The 18,992-nt window shown below is 45.4% G+C and overlaps 1 protein-coding gene across 12 annotated transcripts in view; it reads left to right on the top strand.

Moving 5' to 3' along the window:
• The window catches only part of NCOR2 (nuclear receptor corepressor 2), a 1,213,077-nt gene that overhangs the window by 635,411 nt on the left and 558,674 nt on the right, over positions 1-18,992 (top strand). For all 12 annotated transcript variants that reach the window (XM_085635706.1, XM_085635715.1, XM_085635711.1 and 9 more), the window contains one exon: positions 11,093-11,147. In XM_085635706.1, coding sequence (XP_085491832.1) covers positions 11,093-11,147 — 55 coding nt within the window. The remainder of the gene's footprint in view (positions 1-11,092; positions 11,148-18,992) is intronic.

Below are 18,992 nucleotides of genomic sequence, written 5' to 3' on the forward strand. Positions count from 1 at the left end.
CTTGATGAAGATGTTATGGTAGCTGATGATGTTTGTGTGAATACGCCCTGCCCATCGAAAATGGTCTCCAGTGTGTGTATTCAAACTGACCACAGCCAAAACTGCTTCTTTCTCCCCCCTATGCCTTACAGAAGAAGGTTTTTATTTACATTCCATTAGTGACGTTGGAGTTTTCTTACCTAGTGGGATTCTGAACCCAAAGAAACCTAACTTCACCAAACATTTGGGAAAAATTGGGGATTCCGAGTCCCCAATGATTGTTAACATTCTTAACACCCAGGGTGTTTTGGAGCTCAAACGTGTTGCATAATAAAGCCTGCCCCTATGTCTCTATGAGAAAATCTATTCTTGTCCACTGCTAATAGCAGATGTTGTGCAATATACTGCGGCTTCTTCGGGGCCTCTGGAGCTAGAAATCCTTAAGGGAGTGAATGCAGGGATGCCAGCCGCTTACCTCTGCGCGTTACTTTGCTTTCTTAAGGGATGCGGTGATCTCTTTAAATAGTGCCTGTGTTGCTGTTCCATGAAAATTCACATTTGATAGACAAATCGTAAGCATGGCATCGTTTCTGTCGCCTGATTTCCTTTCTCTGCAATGACCTGTCCGTGCCAGTTCTTTCAAATATTCATAGAGGGGGTTTTGACTTCGCTCAGGTGACTATTTCTCTCTTGCCTCGTGCCATTTATTGCCTGCTTGGTGTATCATTCCACCTCCTGTTGATAGAAATGAAATATGACATGAAATGAAATACCAGCATTTGTAAAGCGCACAGCTACCTCCGGAAAGGTGTCCCGGCGCTGGGGGCCGCCGGGAAGATTAAGCAAGCTATTGCCCAGAGTCACATGGTGCTGGGCTAACCTGCGACCGGCACCGGGGATCGAACCGTGAACCCCGTGGTCCAGAGTCAGGCACCCTGGCCGCTGTGCCATACCTCTTCTGCAGGAGGTGCATTGCATTGCAATGCATGAAGGACTGTTTTACAGCTCAACAATATATTGAATCAGATTCTTTGGTTCATTAATGCATGTTTTTTTCTCCCTGCTGCAGTCTTTTTATTTTTTATATTTTTGGTAAGAATGCAGAATGCAAGCTAGTCCTGCTCTCTTTGCCTGGGCGAGTTTTTTTCAAATAAGTTTGAAAAGATTTTATAACATTTTCAGAATATGTGCTATAAATATTTCTGCCCCTTCAAGTGCATTATAAGGCAGGTCAGAGATTTTGTTTCTCTTGGAGGATCACCCCTTCAAGCCTGTCCTATAAAACCAGGGCCCTCCTTCCTTACTGCGGTACAAGGATTTTTAGAGCCCCACGCAAAATAAAATATTGCCGTTCGGGGCCTCCCTGCCCCATAAAATAAAACCTTTTGTTACAGTCTGACGCCCTCTTCTGGCCATTTGTGGCCACGCTGTAAGGTAGCTCCCTGAAGTGGGCTGAATGTACCAGCAGCTTCACTTCTGCCTCCTCCTACCTTCCTGGCCCTGTTAAGTGAACCCTCTGGCTCCTTTGTAGTGATCTGTCAACAGAGGAAGCAGGCCTCTTCTTCTTTTTGACGTTTCATTGTTTAATCAGCCATCCGTCTTTTAAGACAAACATTAGTGGCAGAAGCGGCAGGCAGGATTTTAATAAGCAAATGCGAGCGCACATCCTTCCTGGCATCTTCAGCGGTGGGAAGCGGGTCCAGCTCTGTCTTCATTAGGATGCGAGAGATGGCTGCCGGCTCTTGAGAGCCGGAGAGGATGGCAAGCGATGATGCTTTAATGCACCTCTGGTATTCATTCATCCCGCCCACCGTGAATGGTGGGCCACCTGAGTACACTCAAAGGCCCGATCACGCACATTGTAACGCTGCCGGCAAATTTACACTGTTTCTGGGCAAAATTACACCTGTGCCGTGCATTGTAGATCTTCCTAGTAATTTATGAAGGAAAGTCTTAATTTTATTAAAGACACGGCGGCGAGTGTTATGCCTTCTCTAATCTTGCCTTATTAATAGCAGCAGTCAAGAAACAATTCAAAACTACATATCCCATGAGCCCAAAGGAAAAAAAGGGCCAATGGGAAATTATAGTACAAAGCTGCACCAATAACAAAACAGTGCACGCTATAACAGATCCCTTGACTGCTAACTGCTCTTCTTTTCTCTATGCGAGAAATCAACGATGGTCCATAAATAAAGGAAAGATGAATACAATAATGAAACAAGCTAAGGAAAAAGAGAACAGTCCTTGGCAAATGTCTTTACATCTGAGGCCAAAAGTAGAACACAGGACATTCCCGGAAGATGGTCCTGAAAGATCTGAAGCAGGCATCTCGGAAGCTGAAAGAACAGCACCAGTTGAAATCTTGTTAGGATGATGCAGACACCGCTGGAGCCCCTAAGAGGGAGGGAAAAAACATCTGATTAAACCATGTTGAGGCGGAATTATACTCGCCTCCGTGTCTTTAATAAAATTAAGACTTACCTTCATAAATTACTAGGAAAATCTACATTTTATTTCAAGACCGGAGGCTCCTATTATGCTAGTTTAAAGCAAATTAACTACAGATGCAGCATTGTGAACAGGTTTACAATAAAATGTGCGAAACACAGTATTATTAAACCAGTCAGCTGATCTGCGGGGGCGAAGCTGGGGGAGGGAGGTTGGTGCGCCTCGGGCAGGACGAGTTTTGGGGGTGGCAGCACTCGCCCCCCCCCCCCCCCCCCCACTCCCGCTTTTACCTGCGGCCGCGCGGAGCGGCAAACTGTGGATTTGTTCGCCAGCACCCCCAAGCGATAACAATACCAGGAAGAGACATAACCCATCTGACTCAACGCGCAAGAGTGGGAGAGGAAGCTGGGTTGTGAGGTTTCCTGAAGGAAATGAGTAGTTGAGACTGAAAGGACGTTCTAAGATCGACTGTTCGTGACTTGTAGACTTTAAGACACTGTCCAACACAGAGCTTTGGATGAGCTGGAAAGTAAGGGTAAAAAACAGAGTGTGAATGTGTTTTAGTACGCCTGTGGACTGAGAAAAAGACACCAGTGGAAGTAAACTGTCGAGAAGTAATATCCAGTGCTTTGACATCAGAAATGCGTTTAATCGAAACAAGACATAACAGCATTATAAGCTTTACAGATAACATTTTGAGAGAATGGTCAGAATTTTCAGACCAAGCAATGAAAACTTCAAAACAACAGAAACATCCCAAATATGACTATAATTGGAAAGAGGGGGGTTCGAAAATGTTACTCCCTTTAACAGGGGACAAATGAGCGGGTGCTCTCCCACTGGTTTTCCATTGATGCAAGGATGAGACATGGCTGATCTATACAAATTAATAGTACGGTAAGACTTACCTGCAGAAGCTTCGGATGCCAAAAAGTTCACTATAGAAACTATATCTGCTGAAAAGGGATCAATGGATTTTCCCAAACACTATCTTGCCCAAAGAGGCCAGGCTGATTTGTAGGCTTTGAAAGTACCTGGGGCCCAGGAATTGTTGATATAGACTGAAGGTTCTGTCGAAATGAAAGAACAAGACTTTGAGATCCCGCAATTTTCCAAGCTGAATGAAAAATAGAGTTTTCTAGGATCCCAGTGGGGGGTTGTCCCAGAGGATTCGACAGAAGATTGGGGAAGGTTGGGGAAAAGGACCGGAAGGTCTATCACTAGCTCCAAAAGGGGAGGGAATCATACCAGGGATTGCCAAAAGGGGGTAATTGGTGTATTTTGTAAACAAATGTGAATCTGATCAGGAAATGGGCATGTGAAAAATAATATTTTAACACATTTAACAGGTTTTATTGTAATGATATTTTATGCAGAATATTTTGTATGGTATATGTTTTTATTATTAATCCTTTTGAATAAATAAGTCACATTTACATAAAAACAGTGTTCAGTGTAATAAGAGGGGAGCATCTTGCAATAACAATGGGTGAATGTTATAGTGCACCTATGGAAAAGTGGTTAGATTGGTATGAATGAACAAGAGTGAATAGTACAAAAGGGACTCCTTATTTGTGTTTACGTATTCACCCCGTCCCTTTTGATTTGAAGGGCACCTCTCTCGATTTGGTGAGTTTCATTTTAAATGAGCGCAGTACCTAAACCGAATGAGAAAAATATCAAATTTACAAATCCATTCTTCCAATGTCCATTATCTGGTACCATGGTATTGAACTCTGCCACACCAGGGCCTGGTCCATGCCATTTTTATTTCCTAAAACCGTCTGATGGTTGTCTACAATTCCCATTTAGATTAAGAGCATTAATTGTATGTAAATGTATACCCTGTGAATAGCCTGACATAGAACCAGCCCTCTTGGCCCAACGTTGGACTCCCTTGATCTAGAATTTGACATTTTCATTTTGGGGTGATCAGGGTGTTGCCCTTTGGCAGTATCCAGAGGCCTTTGCCAACCAAGGGAATTTTCAGAAGCAGAAACCTAAATGCTTATTGTGTTACAGGGACATAGTAAAAGTCCTTTGGTGACAATTAGGTCGATGTTTTTTTGTTTTTTTTTCAACTTGTTGGGTTTTGCTGTCTATATTGTTACTAAGATGTAGTTTCGTCTTCATTCAAGACTTTTTTTTATCCTGGTAGTCTGTTTACCTAGTTAAACGTTGTTGCATTGTTCTCTTAAGTGGCAAAAATTGGTGCTTTTTGATGGTTTGGTGGAAGGATGAAAGACGTAGGCTGCCTTACTTTGTATGATATCACTGTGAAACCTCTTGACCACATCTGGAGTAAGTGAATCTCTTTGAGCCACACTTTGACGCTAATCTCTATGGACACGTCTATAGGTTTTGTGGAAAGGCTGGTCGTACTTAAAATGGCCACGAATCATTAATGTTGTGGGTGTCTACCAGAGAACAGTTCAGGGAAGAATCCACCCTTATTTAATACTGAAGAGATCTAGAGCCTGGACATGAAAAGCTGCCGGTGTTCTGGGTGTACGCGCCACCGTGGACCGGTCCAACAAGGTGTACGGCGCCCATTAGAATGTGTCAACGGAGTGACCTATTCTCATTGGTGGTGGTATACCCTATTGAAATTACTGAAACAGTAGATTGATTTTTGCGACTATGATTGCTTTATAATCTGCCAGTCAGAAAAGGTCTGTGTGTTTAGACCTTTCTGATTGGCTGGGTGGTTAGGAGGACTCACTCTTGCCACCCCAAGCATGGCCGGCCTACGAGAGGAACTTCGTTTTGGGACATTTTCTTAGTCTGCTGTGGGATGCCGGCACCACTTCCCTCCCACACATTTAGCATACCTCCAGGTTAGGGTGTCTGTGCTGCTGAGACCTGCCTGATAGAGAGCACAGGTCATTGAAGTTACCCGTGCATCTGTTTTAGGATTCTTGTATAAGTAACCTTACCCGCCGGAGCGCAGTCGGCATTAAAGGAATCTCGGCAGCTTCAGGGTAGTATTGTTGCTCTAGTGGTCCTGCCTGGATGCTGTCAGTGGCCACTGAAATCCTCTGTATGCCTCACGCGAGGCTTATTGTGCTAGCGTGGGTTGCTGTCTAGAAGGTGCTAAAAGTGAAGGTCTGGGTGTACCTCCAGGTTGGTGGTGTGGCGCTAGCAACAATGGCCATAAAGAGGTCCCTGGAATTGAACCGGTGAATATACGTCTAGGGTACGATTTGTACGTATTTGTGTTTAGTAGTCACAGTAGCATTTCTAGCTCAGACATCCGTTATGCTCCTGAACATTGCCTGGCATGCATGTAGCGATGAGTTGGGTATGACATGGGCAACCGCAGAGGGGGAAGAAGCAGTTATTAGCAAACAGCAACACATTTATTTATAGATACTGTGAGGTAAAATAGAATTCTTAAGCACAAGACTTGATCGGGTGTCGTGAAACTGTTGACATAACGTAGTCACTGTTGCAGTAGGTGCATCCTGTACAAGACGGAACCATCTTTTCAAGATTTTCCTGAGCAGGTTATGCTTTTGTAGAAGCTGCAGTGTGAGGCTGTGCCGCAGCGGGGGAAGCGGTGTTGAGAATCCTCGTCCACCCATGTTGACCTCTCTTGTCCGGGTATCTGTAGTATCTGTAGCGGGTCTCCGATAAACCCCGTCCTGACTTCTGGTTATTCATGGACATTGGTTGACTCATGCAAGGCCCAATGTGCAGACGAGGTCTTGTGCCGATCCATCTTGTCCGGGGCAGAAGCCGCATTGCGTTTGCCATGTTGCGGGAATCGCAGGGTCTATTTATTTGAGGTTTGCGGATAGTTTGCTTCGCCATGTAGTGTCCTCCCATCCAATCCTGTTTTTACGTGGCCCTTAATGCTGCAGTGCTTGAAATGTCAGGTGCTATACATAACAAAATGTACACTCTTGGTTTTGCTGAATTCCACCAATTTTCTTCACATATACAATAATTCATGACGTGTCAGTAGAGAAGTGTATGTGTACCTGGGTTTGCAACGTGACGGTAAGTTGGGGGACCTTGGAAAGGGGAGGTGTCTGACAAGTGGAATAGTTTGCAACAGTGGTGATCTCGCCCAGCCCGTCCACCGCTTTCAGTCCTCTGATTGGCTGCAAAGATCACTTGCCTAATTCTGAATTAAACCCAGAGATGGAGTATCCCTGCCTTACATGAATCCCTCACTTCAGCTTCATGTTTCACAAGTGCGCCTCCAACACACCGTCCCCCCGCCCGCCGGTCCTCGCGTCTTTATAAATGCAGGCCTTCGGTTTGGGTGAATCAAACCTGGAGCACGGTAAACTTTAAGGTCCTTTCTTGGGTGGGTGGAAACAAATGTGTAACGCCACCCGCGGTAATCCTGAGCCAGGGTTAGCAGAACGTGTTCGATTCAATCCCTGTGCAGCCCTGATTCCATGTGACATTTGAGGTCATTTGAGTCCATGTGCAGCGATTCACATGAGCCATTCGATTCACATGTTTACAGGCGAGCCAGCCGACTTCGGCTTTAACAAAAGGGCCTGTAACTAACGACCTGCAGTTAAACAATCTCAGGGATTTGTTGGGCAATGTTAAGTCGATTAGTAAATGTAATGTTCTTAACTTGGCGCAGTCGCGAATGTGTGACCGCATCATGTAGGCATGGCGGTTGCGTAATAGGCGGACGGAATCGGAGTGTACAATGGCGGTGCACTTGGCGAGGGTCCAAGGCACCCTGGACATCGGCTGTCAGAGGGAACGCACTGTTTGTTTTCTGAGATAGCCCTGCAGCAGTAAACTGCACCTGCCTCCTGGCCCCGCGCTTTCCAGTAAGAGCAGCTCTTTGAAGCCCGGCCAAGTGGCAGCAGCGCTAGAGCGGAGGCCGCGGCCTTGGAAGAAGCTGTTCCCAGCTCTTGGGAGCTGCTGGCAGCCGCTGGGTACCACAAGCATTAACACAATGCACTGCACACACACTGATTGGTTAATTAAATAAAAGACTGAAAATGGCAATTGATTTTTTCGTTCCGTTCGGAAGAGTTGGAACTTGAGACGTACCATGAACTTTGACGTCGCTGTGGTTTCAGTTCTACAAAATAAAGACAAGCAGTGGCGCGATCGGCTTAGATGACACTGGATGAATAGTTTCTGTGATCCGGGGGGCGCTGTGACCCCACTGCATCTAGGACTCTCTTTACGGCTGAGTGCTGACATCACTACACTTTGGCATCAGAGTGAGATATCGCTTTGACTTCACAGGTCCCTGTTTACGCATCTCTGACATCACAGTGCCCTGCTTCTAAACGTATCTCTGACATCACAGAATCCTGCGTCTAAACGTGTATCTGACATCACAGTGCCCTGTTTCTAAATGTATCTTTGCCATTACAGTGCCCTGTCTCTAAACGTATCTTTGACATCGCAGTGCCCTGCTTCTAAACGTGTATCTGACATCACAGTGCCCTCTAAACGTATCTTTGACATCACAGTGCCCTGCTTCTAAACGTATCTTTGACATCGCAGTGCCCTGCTTCTAAACGTGTATCTGACATCACACTGCCCTCTAAACGTATCTTTGACATCGCAGTGCCCTATTTCTAAACGTATCTTTGACATCACAGTGCCCTGCTTCTAAACGTATCTGACATCTCAGTGCCCTGCTTCTAAACGCATCTCTGACATCACAGCATCCTGCTTCTAAACCTATCTTTGACATCACAGTGCCCTGCTTCTAAACGTATCTTTGACATCACAGTGCCCTGCTTCTAAACGTATCTTTGACATCACAGTGCCCTGCTTCTAAACGTATCTCTGACACCACAGCATACTGCTTCTAAACGTATCTTTGACATCACAGTGCCCTGCTTCTAAATGTATATCTGACATCACAGTGCCCTGCTTCTAAACGTATCTGACATCACAGTGCCCTCTAAATGTATCTTTGACATCACAGTGCCCTGCTTCTAAACGTATCTTTGACATCACAGTGCCCTGCTTCTAAACGTATCTTTGACATCACAGTGCCCTGCTTCTAAACGTATCTTTGACATCAGAGTGCCCTCCTTCTAAACGTGTATCTGACATCACAGTGCCCTCTAAATGTATCTTTGACATCACAGCATCCTGCTTCTAAACGTGTATCTGACATCACAGTGCCCTGCTTCTAAACGTATCTGACATCACAGTGCCCTGCTTCTAAATGTATCTTTGACATCGCAGAGCCCTGCTTCTAAACGTATCTTTGATATCACAGCATCATGCTTCTAAACGTGTATATGACATCACAGTGCCCTGCTTCTAAACGTATCTCTGACATCACAGTGCCCTGCTTCTAAACGTATCTCTGACATCACAGTGCCCTGCTTCTAATTGTATCTTTGACATCACAGTGCCGTGCTTCTAAACGTATCTCTGACATCACAGCATCCTGCTTCTAAACGTGTATCTGATATCACAGTGCCCTCTAAATGTATCTTTGACATTACAGTGCCCTGCTTCTAAATGTATCTTTGACATCACAGTGCCCTGCTTCTAAACGTATCTTTGATATCACAGCATCCTGCTTCTAAACGTGTATCTGACATCACAGTGCCCTGTTTCTAAACGTATCTCTGACATCACAGTGCCCTGCTTCTAAACGTATCTGACATCGCAGTGCCCTGCTTCTAAACGTATCTCTGACATCACAGCATCCTGCTTCTAAACGTTTATCTGATATCACAGTGCCCTGCTTCTAAACGTATCTCTGACATCACAGTGCCCTGCTTCTAAATGTATCTTTGACATCACAGTGCCGTGCTTCTAAACGTATCTCTGACATCACACCATCCTGTTTCTAAACGTATCTCTGACATCACAGTGCCCTGCTTCTAAACGTATCTCTGACATCACAGCATCCTGCTTCTAAACGTGTATCTGACATTACAGTGCCCTGCTTCTAAACGTATCTCTGACATCACAGCATCCTGCTTCTAAACGTGTATCTGACATCACAGTGCCCTGTTTCTAAACGTATCTCTGACATCACAGTGCCCTGCTTCTAAACGTATCTGACATTGCAGTGCCCTGCTTCTAAACGTATCTCTGACATCACAGCATCCTGCTTCTAAACGTGTATCTGATATCACAGTGCCCTGCTTCTAAACGTATCTCTGACATCACAGTGCCCTGCTTCTAAATGTATCTTTGACATTACAGTGCCCTGCTTCTAAACGTATCTCTGACATCACAGCATCCTGCTTCTAAACGTGTATCTGATATCACAGTGCCCTGCTTCTAAACGTATCTCTGACATCACAGTGCCCTGCTTCTAAATGTATCTTTGACATCACAGTGCCCTGCTTCTAAACGTATCTCTGACATCACAGCATCCTGCTTCTAAACGTGTATCTGACAGCACAGTGCCCTGCTTCTAAACGTATCTTTGTCATCACAGTGCCCTGCTTCTAAACGTATCTCTGACATCACAGCATCCTGCTTCTAAACGTGTATCTGACATCACAGGGCCCTGCTTCTAAACGTATCTTTGTCATCACAGTGCCCTGCTTCTAAACGTATCTGACATCGCAGTGCCCTGCTTCTAAACGTATCTCTGACATCACATTATCCTGCTTCTAAATGTATCTTTGACATCACAGTGCCCTGCTTCTAAATGTATCTTTGACATCACAGTGCCCTGCTTCTAAACGTATCTTTGTCATCACAGTGCCCTAATTCTGAATGTATCTGACATCACAGTGCCCTGCTTCTAAACGTATCTTTGACATCACAGTGCCCTGCTTCTAAACTAATCTCTGACATCACAGCATCCTGCTTCTAAATGTATATTTGCCATTACAGTGCCCTGCCTCTAAACGTATCTTTGACATTGCAGTGCCCTGCTTCTAAACGAATCTCTGACATCACAGCATCCTGCTTCTAAACGTGTATCTGACATCACAGTGCCCTGCTTCTAAACATATCTTTGTCATCACAGTGCCCTGCTTCTAAACGTATCTTTATAGCACAAACGGTAGCCTTATTGCCCACTAAATATGATGGTAACCAATGTTAATTACCCTCCCAGAGTTATTGGACCGAACCCAAGATGATAAAGCGTTAGCAGGAAAGGGCAATTAACAGTTGTTACCATAGGCCCATATTGTGGTACTAGGTCTGTTAGCACACTTTTGAAGTTAGAATGGGCGCCACATTAACGCTTCCTTCTAACTGAGCTCGGTTATGACTCGCTAAACCATTTTTGCGAGTCTGCAATGCTTCACTAACTCGCACAAGGGGTCTGTATATTTAAAATACTGTCTTGCGGTCGCAAACGCTGTGCTTCTGCAGATTGCAGCAAATAGGAGGGGTCCAGGTGAGGCCAAGGTGCGTCACAGCAAGAACTCAAATCAAGGCTCGACCCAGGATTGTCGCTGGGCTATGAGAAATGTGTCTGTGGCCGTATTTATCCCAAGAACACCTCGTGAGTGAACCTTTCACGTGAATTTACAAATCATAGCACATGTGCAAAATCATTAATAGTGCACTAAAACTGAATTTTACAGGTCCGAACATTATGTGAAATTATAGAGTTGGTACAGTTTGTTAAGAGGGGGAAGGCGGGGGCATCACAATTTAAAATGTAAAAAGCCAGATTCAGGAAAAGGGTCGCAGGTCGATTTATAACACCATTTTTTTTACCTTTCGTCTTCAGGTTCATGCAGCACCCCAAAAACTTCAGCTTGATCGCGTCTTTTTTGGACAGAAAGGTAAGTTCATTTGTTGCGAGATTGGGTGAACACAGTTTGGTTGCGGAGATTTAATTTAAGAAAGGCTCCGATATCACGGGCAACTGTTTTGTGGGAGCTGTTTTGTAAAGTATTCACTAATTTGCTGTGTCTCTCAATATTCTTTTTTTTTTTTTGCTTGACGTAACTTGAAAGTTTTAATGCACACACTCATTTCTTGTTATGAGGTAATTAAAATGTACAGTAATACCTTAATAAAACAGGAGTACCTTCCCTAGGTGAAATAAAGAGCGTGACATTTCCTGCTGGTGTCAAGGCAGGCTGTGCATGACCAATAGCAGCTCCTTTACACATACGTGAGTTTACTCCCACGGTATGGGTAGCGCTGCCGTAATGCCCACTTTATATAGGGCTTCTTGGAGCAAAGGGCACACCAGAACCTTCAGCATGGAATTGCTTACATATAGGACATAATGTTGCTTGAGTCACAGAAATGTTCCTTATGAAATTACCTTTAGGATGGGCATGAAATTGCTCAAACGTTTGCCAGGAAATCACCAACCCTTTTACCTACATTTCTCCCATAAGTCAGTAAATTTCCAAAATATCTTCTCTAGATGTCATGAAATGGATCTAAGCCCGATCCATGACATTTACAGTTGTTCACATTGAGATGGCTTACAAATCAGCCGTGAAACTTGCCCTTGCTAGTGGTCGGTGTGTTTTATAGAGTAAAACTCGCCTACTCCTTTCCAGAGGCTTCATGGCGCTAATCCAGCTGAAAGGAAGGCTGTGAAGCAGCAGCAACCACAGAGGAAGGGACACTGAACCAGGAATAGGGTGGCAACTAGCAAGGTGTCACAAGTTTCCTACATGTCGCGTGATCAGTGAAGCAACAACGGTGACGAGGATCCCAAAGTTCATGGCATTTCCCCAATCATACGGGTAATGCAGTTGTCGCCTCAAGTCATAAAATTGCCTCATTTAATACATGAAACGTCCCCCTCCTGCCAACATGAGTCATTAAAATACCCTCAGATCCTCAAACAACGCCTGCATTTTCTCTTTGGAACTGATGGAATACATTTCGCACTAGCTGCTGTACACGATGGACTCCTCTCTCGGCTGCTGCCTTTGTCGCTGACTGCTTTTCGGTCATCGAGGTACACGGTGTCTCGTCTTGTGCACGCGGCGCCTCGTCTCGCGAGTGTACCCTCTGATGTCCATCTCGTGTGTTGTTTCCTTCTTCTATCTCCGGGCCTTCCCGCTGCTTGTACTCCTTGTGGTGCGAGGTTTCTATTCTGCTTACGAGTGGACTAGAAACCGCTGCCATTAATGAAATACTTACAAGAATTTACTCCTTGTAGACTTGTCCCTTTGTCTGCGCCCTTTTTCACTCCTGAAGCATCCTTTGTGCTATTGCTCTAATAACACATTCTCCAAAATGGCTTCTAGTGCAGTCGGTTGTGTTTGAGTGCCTTCTACTGGACAGGGTCACCCCACCCACAAGGTTTAGTGGTTTTGGACCCAAGTCCAGATCTGGAAGCCCAATTGTTTGTTCTTCTTGATGTCAGGTGCTCTGTGCCAAGACAGGAGTTGCCCAGGCCCCTCACTTTTGCTGCTGCAATCCTGTGACATTTTTATTTATTTTCAAAAGCCCATGTTACTCCATGTAGGTGAGATTTAATGTCATAATAAATCCCTTGTTGTGTATATTTTTGCTTCTGGTATTGCGTCCCTGCAGACGGCCAACCCCTACTTCTAAAAAGACACCATCATTGGCCTTGGGGACCCGTACCGCCTAACCGAAGAAGTCGCAAGCCTGGCCTTCTCCAGCGGCAGGGGCACAGGACACGCGCCACCATGCCAAGCATTGTAAAAGGGACCCAGACCCTACTTACATGGTTATCATTAGCATTCCAGCCTGCCTTTGTTGCTGAAACAAAACATTCCAATGTTCCATCATATTATCTACCTGAATCAGCATCTTGCATCTCAGGCCTCTTGGCTCATTTATATGGTGTCCTCGCCTAATTCAAATGTTCCTTTTTTCCTTTTTCACAGTGAAACCGTGGTAATAGTGTACATTTTACTTTTTGATCTACTCCTCAGATTCATTGACCCTAGATAACGCTTCACTGCCTTTCTGCAAGGTTCACGCTATGCAAATACTACATACATACATACATATTCGTTTTGAATCTGTGCAGTTGTTCTAACATGGGCACCCAATTTTCCCGGCATAAACTTTCACTCAAAGTAAATCTTGTTCTTTTTTCAGGTTATATTGCTCCAGATATACCTTCCTGAAGCGATCTGTATGCTAAACTACACACTATGTGTTCTAAGTGATTCCTAACACTATGCAGTTAGTGTATATGACTCTACTAAACTAAATTAGTGAGGACCGCCAGGAGAGCTACGTGTGGGCCAGATTTGCATTCACGCATTCAGGGAATAAAGGACCTTCCTTTCAGTGCGTCTACATATGTTGACAGTTCATTTAGAAGGCGCACTGAAATTTCACCACGTTCAGTGCACCTGCTAAAAGCATGTTTGCCTATGCGTCCACGTTGGTAATACGGCGTGGGCGCGGAGGCAAAGTGATTCCATCATTTGTATGGGGCCTCCCAGATAGCTCTATATGTGCGCCAGCGCTATCTGTCTTACAAAAGGTTCCACACAAACATTGCTGCATCTTCTGAAATACCAAACTGCCCCAGGGGCGCATAAAGCAGGTGCAAATGCCCGTTGCGCCCCCGGGGCGCTTATGTAATACGGCCCCATGTCACCTATGAAGGGCTCACCTACTGAGCGCATCTCAAATATTGGTATGCGACAACCGGGACACAAAAACCCATTTAGCCGTCCAAGTGAGGGGCAATGCCATTGGGGGTGCAGTGGGGATCGAAGTTTCAGACCCATGTTGGTTGTACCCCGGAATACGTGAGCACCACCCTGCAGGAACTGGCTACACCCTAGAATATTTCGCCAACGCTCACATATGTGGAAGCTTTATCACTGCCCTGGGACGCAGGGGCACACTACTATTTCTCCTGCCATGGCATTTTCAATAGCCAGTTGTTTCAGTGGTGCACACTTTTTCAGATAGGCACTAATTCAGCTAAGCCAATAAGAGCATGCTTTGCAGCCAGGCAGTAATATTGCACTTGGATATTGTAGCAGAACCTGAAATATTGGAATAGTTGATTAGTTCCCCTTTGAAGCCGCCAGCAAACCATGTGGCTTTGAAGGAAATGTGTTTGGAAAATTGTCCTGTGAAATGCACCATTTGGCCCTAAACCTCTCTGGATAGAGGATAGGCTGACGCTCTCTTGGCACTTTGCGGGGATTAGTGCGGAAAATATTTCCATAGCTTTGTAGGGAGTAGGGGTGCCAGATGGCCGCATGTTGGCACTGCACAGTGTTTCGGGTTCAGTGCTTCTTCGTTCACTGGTTCTTCTGGCCAGGGCCTTCAGTTCACATGAACGAATCCCAGGTGTGCCGTAGGACAGGGGGCTGGAGGTTTGCTGCCCTGCAGGCGTGGAGACATCTGGTAACATTATCAGCGAGGCTGTTCGTTCCCGGGCTGGAAACAGCCTTTTTGCCACAGAAACCAGTGACCGCAATCTAAATTTTAAGGAGCCACCATTTTGAAATGAATTGTGCATCGAAAAAATAAAAGAGCAAATAAACCAGAATTATTTCACGTGTCGCAAAAAATAGATCCGTCTGTACTTACTTTTATTGAATAATTTGTCGTCTTTTGGATTCAATTTAGAGCGGTGTACTTGATTGACAGCTTGCAGCGCCTTGCTCTCTTCACCACATTAAACCCTTCTTCCCCAGCGTTGCAGATTTACACTTGTCCCATCCAATCTACTCTTAAACCCTTCCATCTTGTCTGCACTCATGTCCCACACACACCTTCACCCTCCTAGCCAACACTCACAGGGCCTCCACTTTTCCCTCTTGTTTTTAAACTCCCTCCCCCATTTTCAGTAACCTTACTTTGAAAATTTTCTGCACAATAAAAAAGAATTTATCAACTCCTTTCAGAATTGGGAACTTTGACATTTTGGCCTTGATGCACTCTCAGATGAGTTCTACTCTGCCCCTCTTTGTGAAGGGATTGTCTTTTCTAGTGTGCTGTTTTGGATTCGTTTACTTTGTATACATTTGTATTGACTTTGAAGCTGCCCAGTTGATGCTCTCGGCGATCTGCAAGAACCCCTTTTGCAACCAAATCTCTTTAGAGTTTAAATACAACATTACAGATCTTGCCCATATAGAAAGCTGGAGATTTTAAAACCAGCTGGTGCCTCTGAGAGGCCGATAGGGCTGGGCAGCATTGTGTCTAATCAGGTAAGTAGAGAAAGGGAGGTTAAGCCAGTTCACGTCCTCCCTGGGCAATAGGAAAAAACACACAATAGAGTGTGGTAGCTATGGGGGCGGGGTACTTATCGCTCAATAGTTTGCAGATCTCTGCACTATTTAGACTTCTCAGAAGTTCTAACAGGAAAGAGAAGAAGACCAATCTTTTGGTAGCGGAAGCGTCACCCATAGTTTGTGTCATGCTTCATCATAGGCAACCTCTCCTCACCCTGGCAGGACGGTACCACCAGGGCGGATCAACCTCCAAAAAATAGAGGGTGGAGGGAGTTCTTACATAAAGTATTGGTGGACAATGAGGGATCCAGATCAGCTAAACTACCTCAAGACACGCCCAGATTATCACCTTTAATGTTGGGAACCTTTGGTATATCTAAAAACAGTTATGAAATGGAATATGAGCTTAGTGGCTCAGTCTGCTCCCCTTAAGCCAACATGTTTCAGCCTCGATCAATGGCCTATACAGGTCATGGGCATTCATCAGGACCAATGATCCGTAGTGAGCTGGCCTATTTACCCCATAAAAGGCAAAGTGAACCCAATTATGCCCAGGTGAATCCTACTTGGTTCGCAACTAATCGCACCCTATCCAAGAGGACACCAGCTACCTGGGTTGGGAGGAGACGATGTCCTCTGTATTCACATATTCGTCCTCACCAGAGATTTCTTCTTCTTCCAAAAGATTGGTCTTCTCTCTCCTGTTCGAACTTCTGGGAAACCTAAATAGGGCACAGATGATCTACAAACCATTGAGAGATTAGTAATCAACCCATAACAAAGGCCGAATTTGAGTGGTCATCAGGCCTCCTTTTGTTGGAGTCTCCTGGCTGGGAGCAGTCGGGAGCCTCACACCTAGAAGCAAATGCAGCAGAGGGGAAACAAGAGTCAGCACTTCACACATGCTTGAGAGAGGCAGCTTTTCACTTCCTCCAGGCTCTGTTTACCATGGGTGCATGCACTGTAAGACTGTCAGATGAGTTGGTCTCTCCCAGTATTTACACAAAATAAATGTAATTTATATAGAGTGTACTGTCCCTGAGGAGGCTTTGAAATAATTTAAGTACCACTATTTTTTTCTTGTATAGCGCTGCTCATTCCAAAGCGGAGTGTCAGAGCACTTTACATCACACGTACATATTTAAGTTGTGGCTTGCGATGCCACTTCCTATCATGTCAATTGCTGTGATTTAACATGTGATGTCACGCGCCGTGATTTCACCTGCATACTGCCTAATTAGGTTAGTCCCCCGCTTCTTTTTCAGGACTTGTGCCCTGGTGAAGTGAGCACGCACGGCTCTGATTGGCATGCCGCTGGCTGTATGTGATCCAGACATACCTGTTTTTCAGCCTGCTTGTGCAAGAATACAATTTCAAAGTTTAATTCACAGTTAATTGTTTTTCGACAGACACACAAGTTGGCATTTGCTCATTTTTATCGTTGATACGAACTTTAATTAGCAGCATGAGGGCCGGACAGTCACTGATTGAACCCACCTTTCTGGCACACAGGATGCTTCCCAGGACCTCTTGAAACCCTCTTGAAACCCCAGCCCACCTCTACGTGCTACACGCAATAGATGAATCTCCGTATATTTTTCTTGTAACAGGTCATGCAGCCAGGGGTTTTAAGGAGCATTTGCCCATGACACGGGCGGTTGGAAGCCTAAAGCGCCTTGCGAACCTGTCCATCGCCCCACCAGCCCTCATTACAAAGTAGAGTAAAACCGGTTCTTTTACCTAGTCCTACATCCCTGGCAAGCACGAGGCATTCTAGAATGTTCCTTGGGTGACGTCTGCTTGCGTGTAAGGTGTAGTCTTGTGACCTCATTGACCGGGTGGCCTGTGTAGGAAGCACTGGTCCGGCTACGTCACCACCCAGTGTAACTCGAGGGCAGCCGCGGTCCGTGCAGGTAACAGCCGTGGGGCCGGATAAGGGGGGATTTCGAGGGACGATGCAGAGGGAAAATTAAAAGAAAAAAAAAATCCCTCTGCATGGTCCCTCGAAATCCGCCCTACCGCTGTTACCTGCACGGAGCTCGGCTGTCAACGGACGTGTCTCGGTGGCCCGTACCAGTCTGCCTGTGCGTCAGTCAGTCTCTAGAAATAAAAGGTCCAGACAGCCGTAAAGCAGAGCTTGTGTGAAGTGCTAAATAAAGAACAAAGGGATGGCGTAATGATGACGTCCATTAGCCGAAGTGTAGTTAAAGATGATTTATTTAGTTTTAGTTACAGGTTGCTAAGCTCATGTAGAGCAGCCCCGCCAGGAGCAGCCTGCCTGCTGCTGCTCAGCCCACACTGCCACACCTCACCTCACCTCACCTCACCGGCACCCAAACATTCCACCCACCGTCACCACACCAACATTCCACGCAGCACATTCACACCGGCTGAGCAGCGAGGGAGAAACAATGGGATAAATACATAAACAGGATCCCACAGATGGCTCTCAAAATGACTCTATTTTAGGCACCCGCTTGGTATCCGGGAGTCGCTTGTACGCCTCTTACCAGTCAACAGTTAGTTTTTTATGGCTTTTTTTGTGTATTTTGTGTTTACTGGTGACATTCTCTTTGTTGACAAATCTAACTCATCGGCAGGTTTTCAGTGGGAGCCATCAGAGCCGGCATATGCGAACAGAACCAGCTACCTTAGAGCCACGAGACCACATATGAGTAATACTGAGATTTACCCAAAAAATCCATAAATAAATCAATCAAATAGTCAGTAATATGTATGACGTTACTGCCCGATAACCTATTTCTAATTTCAGTGCACTTGCTGCTTGTGTAGTGCGTTGTACAATAGTTTGAGGATACAAGCAGAACTCTTATTTTAAAATTGTGCAGTGTCCGCCTTTCGTTCCATGTGATGAGGATGCTTTTTTTGCATAATACAGTCCTAATGCACATAGTCCCAGTGCATTTAGGCACATAGGGATAGTTGGACGGAAAGGTCTTATGCACACAAGATCCTCTGGTGAAGCCGGTGGAAGCCACAGCATTGCACAGGGCCTTCGGACTTCGAACACAAGTGCTTCCTTATTTTCCGCGACAGTAAGTAGGCCTGGTAGCGCTTTATCAGCTCTCTATAACAGGCACAGGTAGTCAGTCTTCCGACCTCTGCAGAGCACTGGGTTCGGATCAGTGCTTAATTTGTAATAGACTAAGTGCCGGGCCCTAAATGTTTGCTCAAAAACCAACGTCCAGCACTATTGAATGTTGACACAATGAATGCCAAGGCTGGGAGGTCTATTCCACTAGACGCTCAGTATCTCTTCATCTTACGCCTACTTTTTCCCTTTGTCACGGTTTCTCCATCTTTCTCTTCCTCGTTCTTTCATAAATGTGTGTTTTTCTTTCTTTTGCTCGGTGTCCAAGTCTGATGAGGAAAAATAAGTGGCGGTCTCCATAAGTGAGTGCTGATGAGCCTCACCAGCAACCACCGGCTCAAATTAAGCACTGGTCAGGATTAGGC

Source organism: Triturus cristatus, chromosome 11 (assembly GCF_964204655.1).
Source record: "Triturus cristatus chromosome 11, aTriCri1.1, whole genome shotgun sequence".
NCBI classification, from domain to species: domain Eukaryota; kingdom Metazoa; phylum Chordata; class Amphibia; order Caudata; family Salamandridae; genus Triturus; species Triturus cristatus.